Genomic DNA, 18,464 nt, shown 5'->3' on the forward strand with positions numbered 1-18,464 from the left:
GGTGACAATATACAGCCTTGACGGACTCCTTTTCCTATTTGGAACCAGTCTGTTGTTCCATGTCCAGTTCTAACTGTTACTTCCTGACCTGCATACAGATTTCTCAAGAGGCAGGTTAGGTGGTCTGGTATTCCCATCCCTTTCAGAATTTTCCACAGTTTCTTGTGATCCACACAGTCAAAGGCTTAGGCATAGTCAATAAAGCAGAAGTAGATGTTTTTCTGGAACTCTTTTGCTTTTTCCATGATCCAGCGGATGTTGGCAATTTGATCTCCAGTTCCTCTGCCTTTTCTGAAACCAGCTTGAACATCATGGAGTTCACGGTTCACGTATTGCTGAAGCCTGGCTTGGAGAATTTTGAGCATTACTTTACTAGTGTGTGAGATGAGTGCAATTGTGTGGTAGTTTGGGCATTCTTTGGCATTGCCTTTCTTTGGGATTGGAATGAAAACTGACCTTTTCCAGTCATGTGGCCACTGCTGAGTTTTCCAAATTTGATGGCATATTGAGTACAGCACTTTCACAGTATCATCTTTCAAGATTTGAAACAGCTCAACTGGAATTCCGTCACCTCCACTAGCTTTGTTCGTAGTGATGCTTTCTAAGGCCCACTTGACTTCACTTTCCAAGGTGTCTGGCTCTAGATTAGTGATCACATCATCATGATTATCTGGGTCGTGAAGATCTTTTTTGTACAGTTCTTCCGTGTATTCTTGCCACCTCTTCTTAATATCTTCTGCTTCTGTTAGGTCCATACCGTTTCTGTCCTTTATCAAGCCCATCTCTGCATGAAATGTTCCCTTGGTATCTCTAATGAGTTAAAAATATTAACATAGGATAAATTCAGTGTTCAACAAATTATTGGGGATTCTTCAAAGTCTGCACTCAAAGCTTTGAACAGGTAAAATCCAGAAATATTAAAATCTCTTTAATTAATCATGCTTCCTTTCCCAGCTTCAATTCAGAGATCTTTATTGAGAAGCAGTAAATATAATGAAATTCAGTTCAGTTCAGTTCAGTCACTCAGTCATGTCCGACTCTTTGCGAGCCCATGAATTGCAGCATGCCAGGCCTCCCTGTCCATCACCAACTCCCGGAGTTCACTCAAACTCACATCCATCGAGTCGGTGATGCCATCCAGCCATCTCATCCTTGGTCGTCCCCTTCTCCTCCTGCCCCCAATCCCTCCCAGCATCAGAGTCTTTTCCAATGAGTCAACTCTTCGCATGAGGTGGCCAAAGTACTGGAGTTTCAGCTTTAGCATCATTCCTTCCAAAGAACACCCAGGACTGATCTCCTTTAGAATGGACTGGTTGGATCTCCTTGTAGTCCAAGGGACTCTCAAGAGTCTTCTCCAACACCACAGTTCAAAAGCATCAATTCTTTGGTGCTCAGCTTTCTTCATAGTCCAACTCTCACAACCATACATAACAATGAAATTAAAGTGTACTAAACTAATGTAGAATATCTCAAGATGTCTGTTTGAGTGATCAAGCACAGTGGCCTATTGGAATAAAAATTTTCAAAACAAGATACCCTCAAATCTCTTTAAGTAAAGTCTGAACCTTAACTTTTGTCTTATTTTTATCTTTTGTACTTCAACTTCACCTGTAAGGCATAATTAATACTTTAGCATGTTTAAGTGTATATGTGAGTAGATGGGAATGGGATATGTTTAATAGAGATCTAACTTCAGGTTACATTATAGATTTTATATGACCTCTCCTTGATAACTATTTGTTGTTGTAAGTGAAAAAAACTGTTTATGAACAAATCATCATAGTCTTAGTACTTGGAACTAGTTAGTGTCAGTAAATGGAGGATATAGGTCCTAACAATGAAAGTTCAAGCTAAAATCTCCATGTTATGCAAGCTCCCACTGTTAATGAAAACATCTTGTGGGGATGTATCATTAATGGGTTTCCCTTTTGTTCTTTGGTAATGGACATATTACCTGGAAGTATTGGTTTTCATGTTTCTTGTTTTGAAGCCTTATAAATGTGTTTACCCTAAAGTTACTGTTTGGAGTTGCATCAAATTCACAAAGAACAATGTGAAGAAGAGATAGTTAAGAAATAAAGCTAGTATCTTAGGAAAGAGAAAACGCAGAGGATAAGGAATGTTTTAAAACTGAACAGGTTGATTGCTAAAAGCTTATATTAATTCATAGATAAAATTTCTAAATTGTTTAGAATCTCAGATCTGGTATTAGTTTCATTTAAACATAGTGAGAAGAAACCAAGAAATGGGCAAGGTACAGAAATGATCATACAATATGATAAATAGCTAATATACAGGTCATTAAAAGTATGCTAAAAGAAATTTGTTTACTATGCTACAAAAGGGGAAAATGAACAGACTTTGGCTATGTTTAAACTGATGGGTAGAGTCAGTTCCCATTTAAAGTTCTGAAAACTCCTTCAAGACCTGGCTCAAATTCCTTCATGTCTTCTATATGGTCTGAGTCTCTCCAACAGTATCAGTGGGTTTTTTTCTATTTCACCACATTACGTTTATCTCCTTTTTTGCACTCTTTTTACTACTTTGCCTTGTGTTAAAGTTAACGGTAGAGTAGAAAGAGTGTAAATATTAAAACCTAGTTCTATTTTGAAATGTATAGACATATTAAATCACTATATTGTATACTAGGAACTGATATAGTATTGTAGGTCAATTATACTTCAAAAGCAAACAAACGAAAAACCCCCAAAATTTATATGTATAGGGAGATAAGATTTGTGATTACCAGAGGTGAGGTGTGGTGGGAGGGGGGAATTGGACAAAGGTAGTCAAAAGGTACAAACTCCAATTATAAGATAAGTACTAGAAATGTGATGTACAACATGATAAATATGTTTGACGATTATGTTATATATGAAAATTAAGACAGTAAATCTGAAGAGATCTCATCACAAAGAAATAATATTTTTTATATTTCATTTATTTTATAACTCTATGAGATGATGGATGTTTACTAAACTTACTATGATAGTTATTTTGTGATGTATGTATTTCAAATCATTATGCCATACCCCTTAGCTTATACAGTGCTCTATGTCAGTTATATCTCAGTAAAACTGGGAAAAAGATATCATTTGGCTTAATAAAAGCTTTTGTGATTCTTAAAGAAAGAAAAGCCAGATTAGAAGAAAAGGCCAAGAGAAATTAAAATTAAGAAATTATGTTGTATGAATTAAAATTGTGTATTATTGAAAAATAAAACAGCTTAAACTTTCTGAGTCCCAGTTTACTTACTTTTAGAATGGAGGAGAAATAGGAACTCCTGTGGTTCTTGTGAAGCTTAAATTGAAAAGGATGAAGTAACTGACACTGAGTAGGCGTGCAGTAAATGTCAGTATCTTTCCCGTTTTTGAATTTCATGTCTAATTTCCCTGGTAGTCTGTAAGTTATTTTAGAAATATGTTTTATATTCATAGTGCTTTGTGCATAGTAGGCTCTAAAAGATGGTTTGTTGAATTTAGTTTATTGTCCTGATGTGAAAGTTTAGCATTATTTCCTATTTCTTTTTCCTCTGTCACCCTGGATTGAGATAAATATGTTACTTTCATGAAATTAAGGATTTAATTCAGTAGAATGCCATTATATTGTGACTTATTCCACAGAGTTTGAAATAGTAAGGGTCAAATCATTTCCCTGGAAACTTAATTAAATTCTATAAAATTTTATTAGCCTGTCTCATAGCATTATAGTCACAGTGGAATTCTGGTGTGTTTAAGATGGTTAAGTCTCTATTTAGAGATCTTTATCTAATGGCACACATTGAGAATATGGGAAATAAATGATATAAAGAGAGTAAATGCAAATGTCTTGCAAATGGTATTACTTTGACATTTTAAATTGCTAATCTTCTAAAGTATGTTCTAATTTACTAAAATAAACCAAGAATTCAATTTCTTGTGAGATCTTTTTGCTTAATTAATTATTAGTAGCAGAACACTATTCTGTGATACACTGCAATTTGTCTCCTTTGTGTTTATGTAGTCTCTGACTTAAAAATGAATGAAAGCATTCTGATTCAGCAGAATCAATTTAATAACATGTCTGTTATAGAACAGAAATGAATAAGTGTTTGCTGAACATGCTATATATGGTTTGATCATCAAAACATTCATTTTTATTTCTTCTCAAAATATAAGATCTGAGAGATCTTCCTGGCTGAAGTTTGTTGGGTACCTATTCCGCATAAATGTTTCTATAGAGACAAGTGGGTACTTTTACATAAATTTGTTTCCATGATTGGGATGTGAAAGATTTTTTTAATATTAATACTTTCTCATTATTATTGAAATTTATACATTCATTGTGATTTTTTCTTTAAGGGTAGCATTGTATCCTAAACCATGAAAAGTTAAAAAAAAAATTAAATTCTGTATGTTCTTTTGTTACAATGAGGACTAAACAAGTTTCTTGTTCATGCAGTAATGTTGCTAGTACTTAGCATATAGTTTCTAATTCTTTATAATTTTGTCTCATTATTTAATTTAAGGGCATTTGTTATCTCTGTATTATGAATGGGAGAAACTGAGGCTCACTATTGACCGTTTGTCTGTGTTAGCTGGTTAGGAATTTGAGAAAAATCTGCTGCTATCCTAATGATTTACTTTGTTTTTGATTTCAGTTTCAAAGGACGTTTGAATCTCTTAAAAATGTTTCCAACAAATCTGACCTCAAGAAAACCTACCAGAAGCTTGGGAAGGAGCTTGAAAATCTGGACTATTTAGCCTTCAAACGTCAGCAGGTAGGAGTCAGAGCTCTCCTTGGTGGAGGATATGAACACTTTAAGTCTTCTCACCTTTCTGCCTGTCAGAGGTTTAGGTGGGTCTGGGGAGACTTATATTCTAATGCTTGAGGCAGAAATAAGTTGTGCTGTGTGGTGCTGACCTGCTGTGTTCATACTTTTTTTTTTTTTTTTTTTGCAGCATTCAGCATCGTCCTTGCTTTTAGATGTGCACTTTGGGCGTTTCCATGTGTGTCCTTACACCTTTCTTAAAGAAAACTCCTGCTGGTTTGTGAGGGTTCAGCTATCCTTTGACAAAGGATGCTTTAGTGACATAAAGGGAACATCTATGTAGCTTGAATAGAAGGCTTTTATATTTGACAGGGGGATACGTGAGGAGAAAAACTACCTCAAGATTGAGAAAGGATGTGAATGTACGTACAGAATTAAAGAAGGGAATCATAAATATGCCAATTTTTTTTTTTTTTTTTTGCTTAGTTTAGCTTTCGTTTTCTTGTTTGATCTCTGAAGCTTAGAAAGTTTGCCAAATGTGTAAGGTTGAAGGAAAACATGCTTTACAAACGCAAGTGTTTTAGCCTCTTTGTATAGACCACTAGACAAATCAGAGCACAAATAGAATTTTATAGCATTGCTTTTAGAATTGGTATTTTGTAGTATTAATAATCATTAAATTCTCTGTAGTTTGTAAGGTATTGCCATAGTAGGTAGCTACTTTTCCCAAACTGGATCTCACCCAGGTTTTCACAGCCACTAGGTGTCAGGATTGTCAAGCTTTTACTTGGGCTGAATGTTTATTCCAATCAGAACAACCAGTTAAATGTTTAAATTATGTTGCATGAAATTTGGGAATGTGCTCAGTGATAGATAGCATCTAGAAAAATGAATAAGTGGCTGACTTGCATGGCCAGGCATTGAGTCCATTACTTACGAGAATTGCCTGTTATTCTGGCAGATGGTGTGGCTTTCTTGATATTGCCTAATTTACAAATTTTGCATCTTTTGAAAGTGGGATTTCGAAGTAATATGTCCTATATAAACTTTATGAAGTCAACATGGTATGGTCTAGAAATAGTGACTTGAAAAGAGAATTGTGTTCTAGGGTTTGCTTTATCACAGACATTACATGGGTATTTAACCTTCTCATGGTCTTATTTTCCTTGCTTTGAAGAGTATTTTGGGGCAAATGCAGTATCTCTGCACATGCCTTAATTCATATGAAAAAGTATACCATATCCATTTATTTCTTTATTCTTGTATTAGTGATGGCCTATGTATTAACACACGGAAAGGAAGCAGTCACAGTTACTGAGAACTACTCCAGTAAGCTCCCAAATGATACTGCTTAAAATTCATACTGTGAATCACTGCTCCAGCCTATGTAGTTTAGTATAATTTTGTTTCCAAGAGCCATATTTTACCATTGGGGGGTATTGGAGTTGGCAGGCAGTAGTCACTGTCCTCTTCTCTTATCCTTTCTCATTAGCACATTTTCAGTGATTAGATTCCTACATTAGCTAATTGTGAATCTGGAAAATTGTGACTACTTCAAGAGCAGAAAGGCAGAACTCTGGGAGAATGCATTGAAAACAGACAGGTGGAGTGCATGTGTATGTGAGGAAAAGATGGACACTTAGGTGTTTGTATATGTATTTATGTGTATGCGTATGTAAATCATATATGCTGTTTATTAGATGACAACTGTATGCCACATAGTGTGATTAGAACATTTATGGATTAGGTCATTAAATGCTTATAACAATCTAATAATATTGGCTTCACCATTTTACAGTTGAGAAAATTGTTTAGAGAGTTAAGTAACTTGCCTAAGGTCACTGGAGAAGTAAAGCTGATCTTCCAGTAGAAATCAGTCTGACTCCAAACCTGGGCTGTCCCCAAACCTGGGCTGTCCCCAATATCCCTGCAGAGAGACAAACTGGAGGGATAATAAAGTGAGGCATTCTAGGTATGTGGTATGAAGGCAGTTTCAGGAGAGGCCAGATCTGGGACTTAAAGAGACATTTGAAAAGGGACTTCTGATGAGAGGCAGAAAACAGGGTCGGTTCTTTCCTCCTCTCTATCATACAAATTATTCAATATATACAAAAACCCAAAAGGACTTTTGAAAGAATATCTTCACACAGCTAAGAAAATATGTAAAACTCTATTTTTTAACGTTTATTATTTTATTTGGCTGCATTGGGTCTTAGTTGTGGCACATGGGATCTTCATTGCATCATGCGAAACTTTCATTGTGGCCCACAGTCTCTCTAGTTTGGTGTGAGAGCTCAGTTTCTCTGCGGCATGGGATCTTATTAATAGCTCCCTGACCAGGGATTGAACCCACATCACCTGCATTGCAGGGTGGATGATTAACTACTGGACAACGAGAGAAGTCCCTAAAAGTTTATTTTTGTAGTCTTGGAGTGTTATATCTAGTAATTCTAGTCCAAGAAAATTTATTTGCATAAGGCAGTTTTTTAAACTTGAAATGTCAAATTCTTACAAAATGAACTTACCTGCGTGCATAGCATATTGTCAACCCTTTGTTTTACTTGCTTCTGTCTTTCCCTGTATCTAGTGATCTTTTTTTTTTTTTTTTTTTTGTCTGGAAAAGATGGAAGGGGAATTGGAGTGAAGTGGTCAGAAAAAGGATGGTAGAGTAGAAAGTCAGGGATCAAAGAGTAACAAAAAAAGAGGGAAAGGGGGTTTTAGGAATAAGATGAGAGGGACAAAATGTTGGAAATGAAACTATACTTGGTTTTATATTATAAGCATTTAGTAGGTTAAAGCATTGGTTTCTGAAGAACTAAAAAAAAAAAAGTCTCAAAATAGAAAAAGGGAAAATAAGAGAGGATTGCAAGAAGACATACTGAACAAGGGAGGTGGCAGGGAAAAGACAAACTTATTTCCCATTAGCTCCCAAATGTATCAAAGCTTCCTAGAAATTTGTAATATTAACCCAGTTCTTCTGTACCAAAGCCACAGAGGTATTGTGTTTACTGGATGGGCAGGGTTTAAACAGTCAGAATATTAGCTTTTTTCTGACTTGGCGGGATTTGCTTTCATGTCCCGTCCTTGCTTACTCGCTTAGTCATGTCTGACACTTTGAGACTCTATGGTCTGTAGCCCACCAGGCTCTTCTGCCCATGGGATTTTCCAGGCAATCATACAAGAGTGGGTTGTCATGCCCTCCTCCGGGGGATCTCCCTGACCCAGGGATCGACACATGTCTCTGTCTCCTGCATTGGCAGGCCGATTCTTTACCACTAGGGCCACCAGGGAAGCCCTAGCCTACACCCCTACTCCCTGTAACGTTCCCCAAACCTATAAACACACACTATACGTTTCTCCTACTGGAAAAGATTCAGGTCTCTATAAAACTGTCGTTCAGCAAGAAAGCTTCTGCCTTATAAGGCAGGATGCTTTGTACCAGAGAATTAGTCATGCTTTGTTCCCTGGTCCAACCATATTTAGCATTTCTTTTTGTGACAGAACGTAAGCTCCATAAGGGCAGGACCTTGTCTGTCACCTTCAATGCTGTATCTTCTGCAGTGCTCACAACAGTATCTGACCCATGACAAATAATCAATAAATACTTGTTGGTACTTTTATCACTATGAAGAGGGAAGTATGCCAGAAGTTTTGGCCTCAGATTATAGGCAACTAAAATTGATATGTTTTACTGCACTTTTAAAATACTGAAGGATATTAACCCTTAGGCTTCCTGGATGCCAAACGCTGACATATTGCTTCTTGCCATATGTCTTATTTAGATTTTCTCCTAATATATTCCATTTTCCATCTATTTCTTTAAACGAACACAAAACATCAAGGCTACCTTATCTATGTATTAAGAATTCCCAATGAACTATAATTATTTTCTTGGATTCTTTCATTAGATTTTATTTTATGTCCCTTTCTATGATGTTTTAAAGATCATTTTGAGAGATTTCTTTCCCTGAGCCAGATATGACCCAGGAATACTTCGCTCTATTCTTTTACCTTTTTTTTTTTGAATGTGGATTGAGGGCGATGGTTATAGTGCTTGTCTCCTAGGTGTAGCTTAGCTTTGCCCTTCCTTTCCTTTTGTTTGCTTTCCTTTCCTTTCCCTCTCGCTCTCCTCTCCTGGTGGTTTTTCCAGGATGAATCTATCTGAAGTAAATGGATGCCAAAGTCTTATTAACCGAAGAATCTGGAGACTTTGAGTTTTTACTATATCTGGAGATGCAATCTTCGAGTTTATCTTCTTAGACTGCTTGGTTTTTATACTCCTGGTTGATGATATATAAAAGTGGTACTAGCAAGATTGAGCTATTATGTAGAACCCAGGTTGATGTATTAATTTGAGAGCTTATAAATAAAGAAATTTTCTTGGGTGTTTGCTTTTTGGAATAAAATAAAGTTTGATATTCTGGTGGTGATTTAGTTGCTGAGTTGTGTCTAACTCTTGCGACCCTGTGAACTGTAGCCAGCCAGGCTCCTCTGTCCATGAGATTTCACAAGCAAGAATACTGGAGTGGGTTGCCATTTCCTTTTCCGGGGGATCTTCAAAACCCAGGGATAAAACCTGGGTCTCTTGCACTAAAGGTGGTCTCCTGCATTGCAGGAAGATTCTTTACCAACTGAGTCAGCAAGGAAGTCCTATTAATACTTATAATATTAAAAATAACATTATAAGACACATCCTGTTTCCAGAGGCTTCTGAGGTCCTTTGGTATAAAGTTGACATTATTAAGTCTACTTTTTGTAGACTAAAGCACATTTACACACTGATCAGAAAATATATAACATTAAAATGTACTTCAGATACATATTCATGTTGGAACACATCAGGATCTCTGAATTCCCTCTTGTCTCCCTGATCATGGCATGCTATTCTTGCCTTCTGAACTTTTCACAGCATTCATAAACTTGATGTTTATAATATCTAGCCCTTTTATATTTATTTAATTAATGACTAATCTTCCTTTAAAGCCAAACTGAAATATCTTCCTTATGACACTTTATCCTATGGCTTTCAGTCAGTATGTAAACTTCCTTCTTTGTCATTCTTAGCTTTTAGCAATGTCATGCAATTTAACATCTGAATGATTCAACATTCATTGAAGATCCTTGTAGTACAAGTTAAAGTGTGGGCCTGTGGTCAACCAAATCTTGTTAGATTATTTATACTGTTTTAGGCACTGTAGTTTCTTCTTTTAAAAGATTAGGAAAGTAATACCTAACTTATAACCTGTTTTGATTAGCAATATATAAAGTGTAAAGTACATCAGTTCAGTTCAGTTCATTTCAGTCGCTAAGTTGTGTCCGACTCTTTGTGACACCATGAATCGCAGCACACCAGGCCTCCCTGTCCATCACCAACTCCTGGAGTTCACTCAGACTCACGTCCACCGACTCAGTGATGCCATCCAGCCATCTCATCGTCTGTCGTCCCCTTCTCCTCCTGCCCCCAATCCCTCCCAGCATCAGAGTCTTTTCCAATGAGTCAATTCTTCGCATGAGGTGGCCAAAGTACTGGAGCTTCAGCGTCAGCATCATTCCTTCCAAAGAAATCCCAGGACTGATCTCCTTCAAAATGGACTGGTTGGATCTCCTTGCAGTCCAAGGGACTCTCAAGAGTCTTCTCCAACACCACAGTTCAAACGCATCAATTCTTCGGCGCTCAGCTTTCTTCACAGTCCAACTCTCACATCCATACATGACTACAGGAAAAACCATAGCCTTGACTAGACGGACCTTTGTTGGCAAAGTAATGTCTCTGCTTTTCAATATGCTATCTAGATAGGTCATAACTTTTCTTCCAAGGAGTAAGCGTCTTTTATATTCATGGCTGCAATCACCATCTGCAGTGATTTTGGAGCCCAAAAAAATAAAGTCTGACACTGTTTCCACTGTTTCCCCATCTATTCCCCATGAAGTGATGGGGCCAGTAGCCATAATCTTCATTTTCTGAATGTTGAGCTTTAAGACAACTTTTTCACTCTCCTCTTTCACTTTCATTAAGAGGCTTTTTAGCTCCTCTTCACTTTCTGCCGTAAGGGTGGTATTATCTGCATATCTGAGGTTATTGATATTTCTGCAAGCAATCTTGATTCCAGCTTGTGCTTCTTCCAGTCCAGCGTTTCTCATTATGTGCTCTGCATAGAAGTTAAATAAGCAGGGTGACAATATACAGCCTTGACGTATTCCTTTTCCTATTTGGAACAACCAGTCTGTTGTTCCATGTCCAGGTCTAACTGTTGCTTCCTGACCTGCATACAGATTTCTCAAGAGGCAGGTTAGGTGGTCTGGTAATCCCATCCCTTTCAGAATTTTCCACAGTTTCTTGTGATCCACACAGTCAAAGGCTTTGGCATAGTCAATAAAGCAGAAACAGATGTTTTTCTGGAACTTTCTTGCTTTTTCCATGATCCAGCGGATGTTGGCAGTTTGATCTCCAGTTCCTCTGCCTTTTCTAAAACCAGCTTGAACATCTGGACGTTCACAGTTCACATATTGCTGAAGCCTGGCTTGGAAAATTTTGAGCATTACTTTACTAGCATATGAGATGAGTGCAATTGTGTGGTAGTTTGAGCATTCTTTGGCATTGTCTTTCTTTGTGATTGGAATGAAAACTGACCTTTTCCAGTCCTGTGGCCACTGCTGAATTTTCCAAATTTGCTGGCATATTGAGTGCAGCACTTTCACAGTGTCATCTTTAAGGATTCGAAATAGCTCAACTGGCATTCCATCACCTCCACTAGCTTTGTTTGTAGTGATGTTTTCTAAGGCCCACTTGACTTCACATTCCAGGATGTCTGGCTCTAGGTGAGTGATCACACCATCATGATTATCTTTGTCGTGAAGTTTTTTTGCACAGTTCTTCTGTGTATTCTTGCCACTTCTTTTAATATCTTCTGCTTTGGGCAGGTCGATACCATTTCTGTCCTTTATCGAGCCCATCTTTGCATGAAATGTTCCCTTGGTATCTCTAATTTTCTTGAAGAGATCTCTAGTCTTTTCCATTCTGTTGTTTTCCTCTATTTCTTTGCACTGATGGCTGAGGAAGGTTTTCTTATCTCTTCTTGCTGTTCTTTGGAACTTTGCATTCAAATGCTTGTATCTTTCCTTTTCTCCTTTGCTTTTCACTTCTCTTCTTCTCACAGCTATTTGTAAGGCCTCCTCAGACAGCCATTTTGCTCTTTTGCATTTCTTTTCCATGGAGATCGTCTTGATCCCTGTCTCCTGTACAATGTCATGAACCTGTACAGTGTCACAAATCTGACACAATGTGGTCTGCTGGAGAAGGGAATGGCAAACCACTTCAGTATTCTTGCCTTGAGAACCCCATGAACAGTATGAAAAGGCAAAATAATAGGATACTGATAGAGGAACTCCTCAGGTCAGTAGGTGCCTAATATGCTACTGGAGATCAGTGGAGAAATAACTCCAGAAAGAATGAAGGGATGGAGTCAAAGCAAAACCAAACCCAAGTTGTGGATGTGACTGGTGATAGAAGCAAGGTCCGATGCTGTAAAGAGCAATATTGCATAGGAACCTGGAATGTCAGGTCCATGAATAAAGGCAAATTGGAAATGGTCAAACAGGAGATGGCAAGAGTGAACGTCAACATTCTAGGAATCAGTGAACTAAAATGGACTGGAATGGGTGAATTTAACTCAGATGACCATTATATCTACTACTGCGGGCAGGAATCCCTCAGAAGAAATGGAGTAGCCATCATGGTCAACAAAAGAGTCTGAAATGCAGTACTTGGATGCAATCTCAAAAATGACAGAATTATCTCTGTTCGTTTCCAAGGCAAACCATTCAATATCACAGTAATCCAAGTCTATGCCCCAACCTGTAACATTGAAGAAGCTGAAGCTGAATGGTTCTATGAAGACTTACAAGACATTTTAGAACTAACACCCAAAAAAGATATCCGTTTCATTACAGGCGACTGGAATGCAAAAGTAGGAAGTCAAGAAACACCTGGAGTAACAGGCAAATTTGGCCTTGGAACACGGAATGAAGCAGGGCAAAGACTAATAGAGTTTTGCCAAGAAAATGCACTGGTCATAGCAAACACCCTCTTCCAACAACACAAGAGAAGACTCTACACATGGGCATCACCAGATGGTCAACACCAAAATCAGATTGATTATATTCTTTGCAGCCAAAGATGGAGAAGCTCTATACAGTCAACAAAAACAAGACCGGGAGCTGACTGTGACTCAGATCATGATCTCCTTATTGCCAAATTCAGACTTATATTGAAGAAAGTAGGGAAAACTACTAGACCATTCAGGTATGACCTAAATCAAATCCCTTATGATTATACAGTGGAAGTGAGAAATAGATTTAAGGGACTAGATATGATAGAGTGCCTGATGAACTATGGACGGAGGTTCGTGACATTATAAAGTACATATATGCTTTAAATCCTTTAAAATACATAAAGAAATCAATATTTTAGGGACTTTGCATTGTGCCTGGCATGTGGTTAGTATAAGTTGTAGCTATTACGGTGTTGTTTTTGTATAATTCTCATCAGTCTTCATCCTAGATGGTTGGTAAGTTCCATAAGGATATGCTCTCTTTCATATACTTTTGTACTTCACATAGGGTTCAGCACTGTTATGAACATATGGGATATAATGGTTTTGGACATATGTAGCAGTGGTTAGTGATTGCTGTCATAAAAAATGATACCTTTTGAAAAGTGAATTGAAGTATTTGGTTCTAATGTGTGTGTGTGTGTGTGTTGTTTTAAATATGTATATTTTATTGAAGTATAGTTGACTTACAATGTTTCAGGTGCACAGCAAGGTGATTAAGTTATATAAACACACATATATATTTTTTGAAAATTTTTTCCATCATAAGTTATTGCACGATATTTACTATAGTTCCTTATTCTATATAGTAAACCTTTGTTGCTTGTTGCATATCTATTTTTTATTTAGAAATCGAGCATTCTATTCATACTAAGTCAAACAAATAGAATAAAAATGTCATAATTTTTTTATTTAGGCAAAAATTCATAGGTTTTTCTATAATATATATTTATGTAAATATGTATAAATAACTTTTCTACTATGCTTGATAAAGTCTTGAGAAAGAACATAAAAACAAAAAAGAGAAGAGATGGATAAACTGGAGAACATAAACTAAATGAAGGGACTTCCCTTGTGGCTCAGAGGGTAAAGTGTCTGCCTACAATGTAGGAGACCCAGGTTCAATCCCTAGGTGGGGAAGATCCCCTGGAGAAGGAAATGGCAACCCACTCCAGTACTCTTGCCTGGAAAATCCCATGAATGGAGGAGCCTGGTAGGCTACAGTCCACAGGGTCACAAAGAGTCAGACATGACTGAGCCACTTTACTTCAAACTAAATGAAATGGGAGCACTGAATATGAAATAGAAAATGTGAAATAAACTAGATAAAAGTAGAAGATCCTCATATAGTCCAGTTGTTTTTAAACATGACTGCTCATTAGAAACATATCTGGAACTCTGGAGAAAAAAAACAATACTTGAGCATTTGTATTTTTCAAAAATTATCAAGATAATTCTGATATGTTTCTAGATTTTAAAAACTGATTACAGGTTTTTATGGTCGATACTAGTTTTGGTGGCATAGAGTTCTATATTTCTGTTGACCAATCATGATACAGTGGTATTAAGTGAATAATAGTTATGTAATCACAATAGTAAAAGATGTTTATCAGTTTTCACAGTCAATAGCCAGACAAAAAATAAAAGATAATTGCAATTGCAAGTCATAATGGGAACATCATTAACTTAACAATATAAAATAATTACATACAATTTGGGGTCAGGCAGAGTGATGTGGTGAGTGGAAGTGCATACGTGCACATGTTTGCATCCACCCAGCCATTCTATATCTTTTGGTTGGTACATTTAATCCATTTTCATTTAAGGTGATTATTGATATGTATGATCCAGTTACCATTTTCTTAATTGTTTAGGGGTTATTTTCTGTAGGTCTTTCTTTCTCTTGTGTTTCCTGCCTAGAGAAGTTCCTTCAGCATTTGTTGTAAAGCTGGTTTGGTGGTGCTGAATTCTCTTAACTTTTGCTTGTCTGGAAAGCTTTTGATTTCTCTGTCAAATCAAAGGAGAGTCTTGCTGGGTAGAGTTCGTGGTTGTAGGTTCTTACCTTTCATTGCTTTAAATATGTCATGCCATTCCCTTCTGGTTTGTAGAGTTTCTGTTGAGAAATCAGCTGATAGCCTGATGGGAGTTCCTTTGTATGTTACTTGTCATTTTTCCCTTGTTGCTTTTAATAGCTCTGTCTCTCATTTTTGTCAGTTTGATTACTATGTGTCTCAGTGTGTTCCCCTTTGGGTTTATCCTGCCTGGGACTCTCTGTGCTTCCTGGACTTGGCTGATAATTTCTCTTCTCGTGTTTGGGAAATTCTCAGCAATTATGTCTTCAAATATTTTCTCGAGTCCTTTCTTTCTCTGTCTTTTCTCCTTCTGGGACCCCTATAATGCCAATGTTGGTGCATGTAATGTTGTTCCAGAGGTCTCTCAGTCTTCCTTTCTTTTCATTCTTTTTTCTGTATTCTGTTTTGCGGCAGTGATTTCCACCATTCTGTCCTCCAGGTCATTTATCTGTATTCCTGCCTCAGTTATTCTGCGATTGATTCCTTCCAGTGTATTATTCACCTCTGTTTGTTTGTTCTTTAGTTTTCCTGGGTCTTTGGTGAACATTTCTTGTATCTTCTCAACCTTTGCCTCCATTCTTTTTCTGAGATCCTGGATCATCTTCACTATCATTATTATGAATTCTTTTTCTGGAAGGTTGCCTATCTCAATTTCATTTAGTTGTTTTTTTTTTGGATTTTATCTTGTCCCTTCATCTGGGACATAACTTTCTGCTTTTTCATCATGATTAACTTTCTGTAATATGGTTTCTGTTTTAGCTGCTGTGAGACTGTGCTTCTTCTGTCTGCCCTCTAATGGATGAGGCTAAGAGGCTTGTGTAAGCTTCTTGATGGGAGGGACTGGCAATGGGAAAAACTGGGTCTTGCTCTGGTGGGCAGGGCCTTGTTCAGTAAAGCTTTAATCCAGTTATCCGGTGATGGGTGAAGCTGCACTCCCTCTGTGGTAGCTGTTTGGCCTAAAGTGGTAACCCAGCCCTGGGGTCTACAGGCTCTGTGGGATGGTAAATAGTGAACTCCAATAGGGTTTACTCCAAGGGGGACCTTCCAGTGTCCCCATCCCTGTGGTGAACCCCTGCTGACCCATGCCTCCACAGGAGGCCCTCCAACACTAGCAAATAGTTTTGGTTCAGTCTCCTGTGGGGTCACTGCTTCTCTCCTCTGGATCTTGGTGCACCCAAAGTTTTTTTTGTGCCATCCAAGCCTGGAGTCTCTGTCTCCCCTAGTCCTCTGGAAGGCCTGTAATCACATCCTGCTGGCCCTCAAGGCCAGATTCCCTGGGGATTCCCAGTCCCTTTGTCAGATCCCCAGGCTGGGAAGCCTGATGTGGGGTTCAGAACCTTCATAATAGTGTTGGAACATCTTTGGTATCATTGTTCTCCAGTCTGTGGGTCACTCACCCAGTGGCTATGGGATTTTATTTTGTCATGAATGTGCCCCTCCTACTGTCTTGCTGTGGCTTCTTCTTTTGCCTTAGGACATGGAGTATCTTTTTCTGGTGGGTTCCAGAGTCCTCCTGTCGATGGTTGTTCAACAGCTAGCTACAATTTCGGTGTTCTTGCAGGAGGGTATGAGTAAACATCCTTCTGCTCCACTATCTTGAACTGGAAACCCTAATGTGTTCTTGAGGTAGTGTCTTTTGTTGGGTAGTAAAATTAAGGTACTGAGTATTGTGTTGTGATTATCTGTGACAGAAGTAGTGTATTAGACCTAATGTTCTGACTAAGCTCAAACTCATGTAATAATTACAACACATGTACCTAAACTTCCCTTGTGGTTCCAAGTAGTATCATTCAGTAAAATACTGTTCTCTCTTTAGTGATGATGTTCAGGAGTGAACACTGCCTTTTTCTTTTACTGAGCTGAGTAAGTTAATTCCTTTCGATAACTCCAAAACCTGAAGCGTGCGAGAAATAAATCTGATGAATTTTATGTAGTAAAAATGACTGCAAGTTAATACCTTGCATTAAGAAATAAAATCCTAGATAGATAATGACTGACCACATAGAAAAGAATCCTAGGCTTACCCTGGAACTCAAGAATTCTGGGGGACACCAGACAGCAATGTAGGGTTCTTGTGAAATCAATGCTTAGCAAAACAAAACAGATAGTTTTTAGGCTGGTTGTTTTTGTGCTATAGCACATAGAATAGAAGAAGTTGACAAATTTTAAGTATTAGTCTTTAGCCATATAAAGGCTTATAGAAATAAAAATATTGTGGATCATCTTGGATAAGGGGATATTCAATGATATTGCACTGGGAGTTGTCTATCTGTAAGGACAGTGTAAGGGAAAACTAACTTCCCACTTTCGTTAACATTAAAATGGAAGTTGTAAATATATTTCACCTAAGAACTTTAAAAATAAAGTACACATGCACCTGGGATTACTTAGATGCAGTCTAAGAAAGAGTGTAATGGGAGCGGAATGAGTGTTACGAGGAGGTGCTAACCTTCTAGGAAGAGAGTTCTATAAGCAATAGGTTCACTTCATTGGCCTTTGTTGGGTGAAATATGTTAATAGATCAATTGGGAGAAGATCCTTCTCTTACATGTTCTGTAATTAATCCAAATCTCTTGAAAGAGTTCTGATTGAATTATTCCCTTTAAGAGTAAGTGAACCCAAAACTGCTGCATTAAAAATATTTATGTCTATCTTAGACGGTATTCTGTTTCTTATTTGTCATATCAAGTGAAATGGTTATTTATGCCACTTATAAAACTGTTTCTGAAGATTCCAAAGCATTTCAGACATCATTTAAAAACTGAACAGATATTGAAAATGTTGGATTATAGTACAGTGTGCTACAAAAAAGTCCAAACAGTCCAAATATGCTTTACTCTGGTCCACTGCATATGCAATTCTGTTTTTACTCAATTGCACATAGCTGTTTGTCTCACAGGGGAAAAAAAGATGGCATTAAATTTATTCTTCAGTTTTCTGATTCGGAGAGAAGTTTGGGTGCATCATTCAAGGTCGTCTTGAATCAGTAGCAGAATCAAAATTAATATTCACATTTCCTAACTTCTAGCTTATTGCAATAGCCATTCAACTATTTTTACTCCTTCATAAACTGCAGATCTTTATAAGGTGATTTCATTTTCTATAGCTATAGTATGAATTTAAAACACCTTATGGATTTTTATAGAAGAACCTCATCGTGTATTTAAAAACAAATGATCAAAATGATGCATATTATATACTTGTTCTCCTTCTAAACTGTGATTTCCACGTTGTATACAGTTAATAGTCATGACAAATAAGTTTATTCTATTAAACTAGTAAAGTAAAACATTAGAGAGAAATCTTTTCAGTTCTAAGGTTTGCTATTCTGTTTCCATCTGTTTTCTCCAGAGTTTAGTTTATTGGTGGCAATTAGGTAGAGAGCTGTTGAATAAAAAATGCACTAACTGATTTTCATGCACCAGAAAAGATTTATTAATTTTTTTTACAAGGTTGTTTGCTATATGACTGTTTGCCTTATGGGAAGCTTATAGCTACTTTATAGTGAGGAATGCTTATTGAAATAGTTAC

The 18,464-nt window shown here is 37.3% G+C and overlaps 1 protein-coding gene across 2 annotated transcripts in view; it reads left to right on the forward strand.

The window, feature by feature from the left end:
- CTNNA3 (catenin alpha 3) overlaps nucleotides 1-18,464 on the forward strand; it is a 1,853,842-nt gene that overhangs the window by 170,753 nt on the left and 1,664,625 nt on the right. For both annotated transcript variants that reach the window (XM_018042551.1, XM_018042552.1), the window contains exon 5: nucleotides 4,640-4,759. In XM_018042551.1, the coding sequence (XP_017898040.1) occupies nucleotides 4,640-4,759 (120 nt within the window). The remainder of the gene's footprint in view (nucleotides 1-4,639; nucleotides 4,760-18,464) is intronic.

Source organism: Capra hircus, chromosome 28, assembly GCF_001704415.2.
Source record: "Capra hircus breed San Clemente chromosome 28, ASM170441v1, whole genome shotgun sequence".
Lineage (NCBI taxonomy): Eukaryota > Metazoa > Chordata > Mammalia > Artiodactyla > Bovidae > Capra > Capra hircus.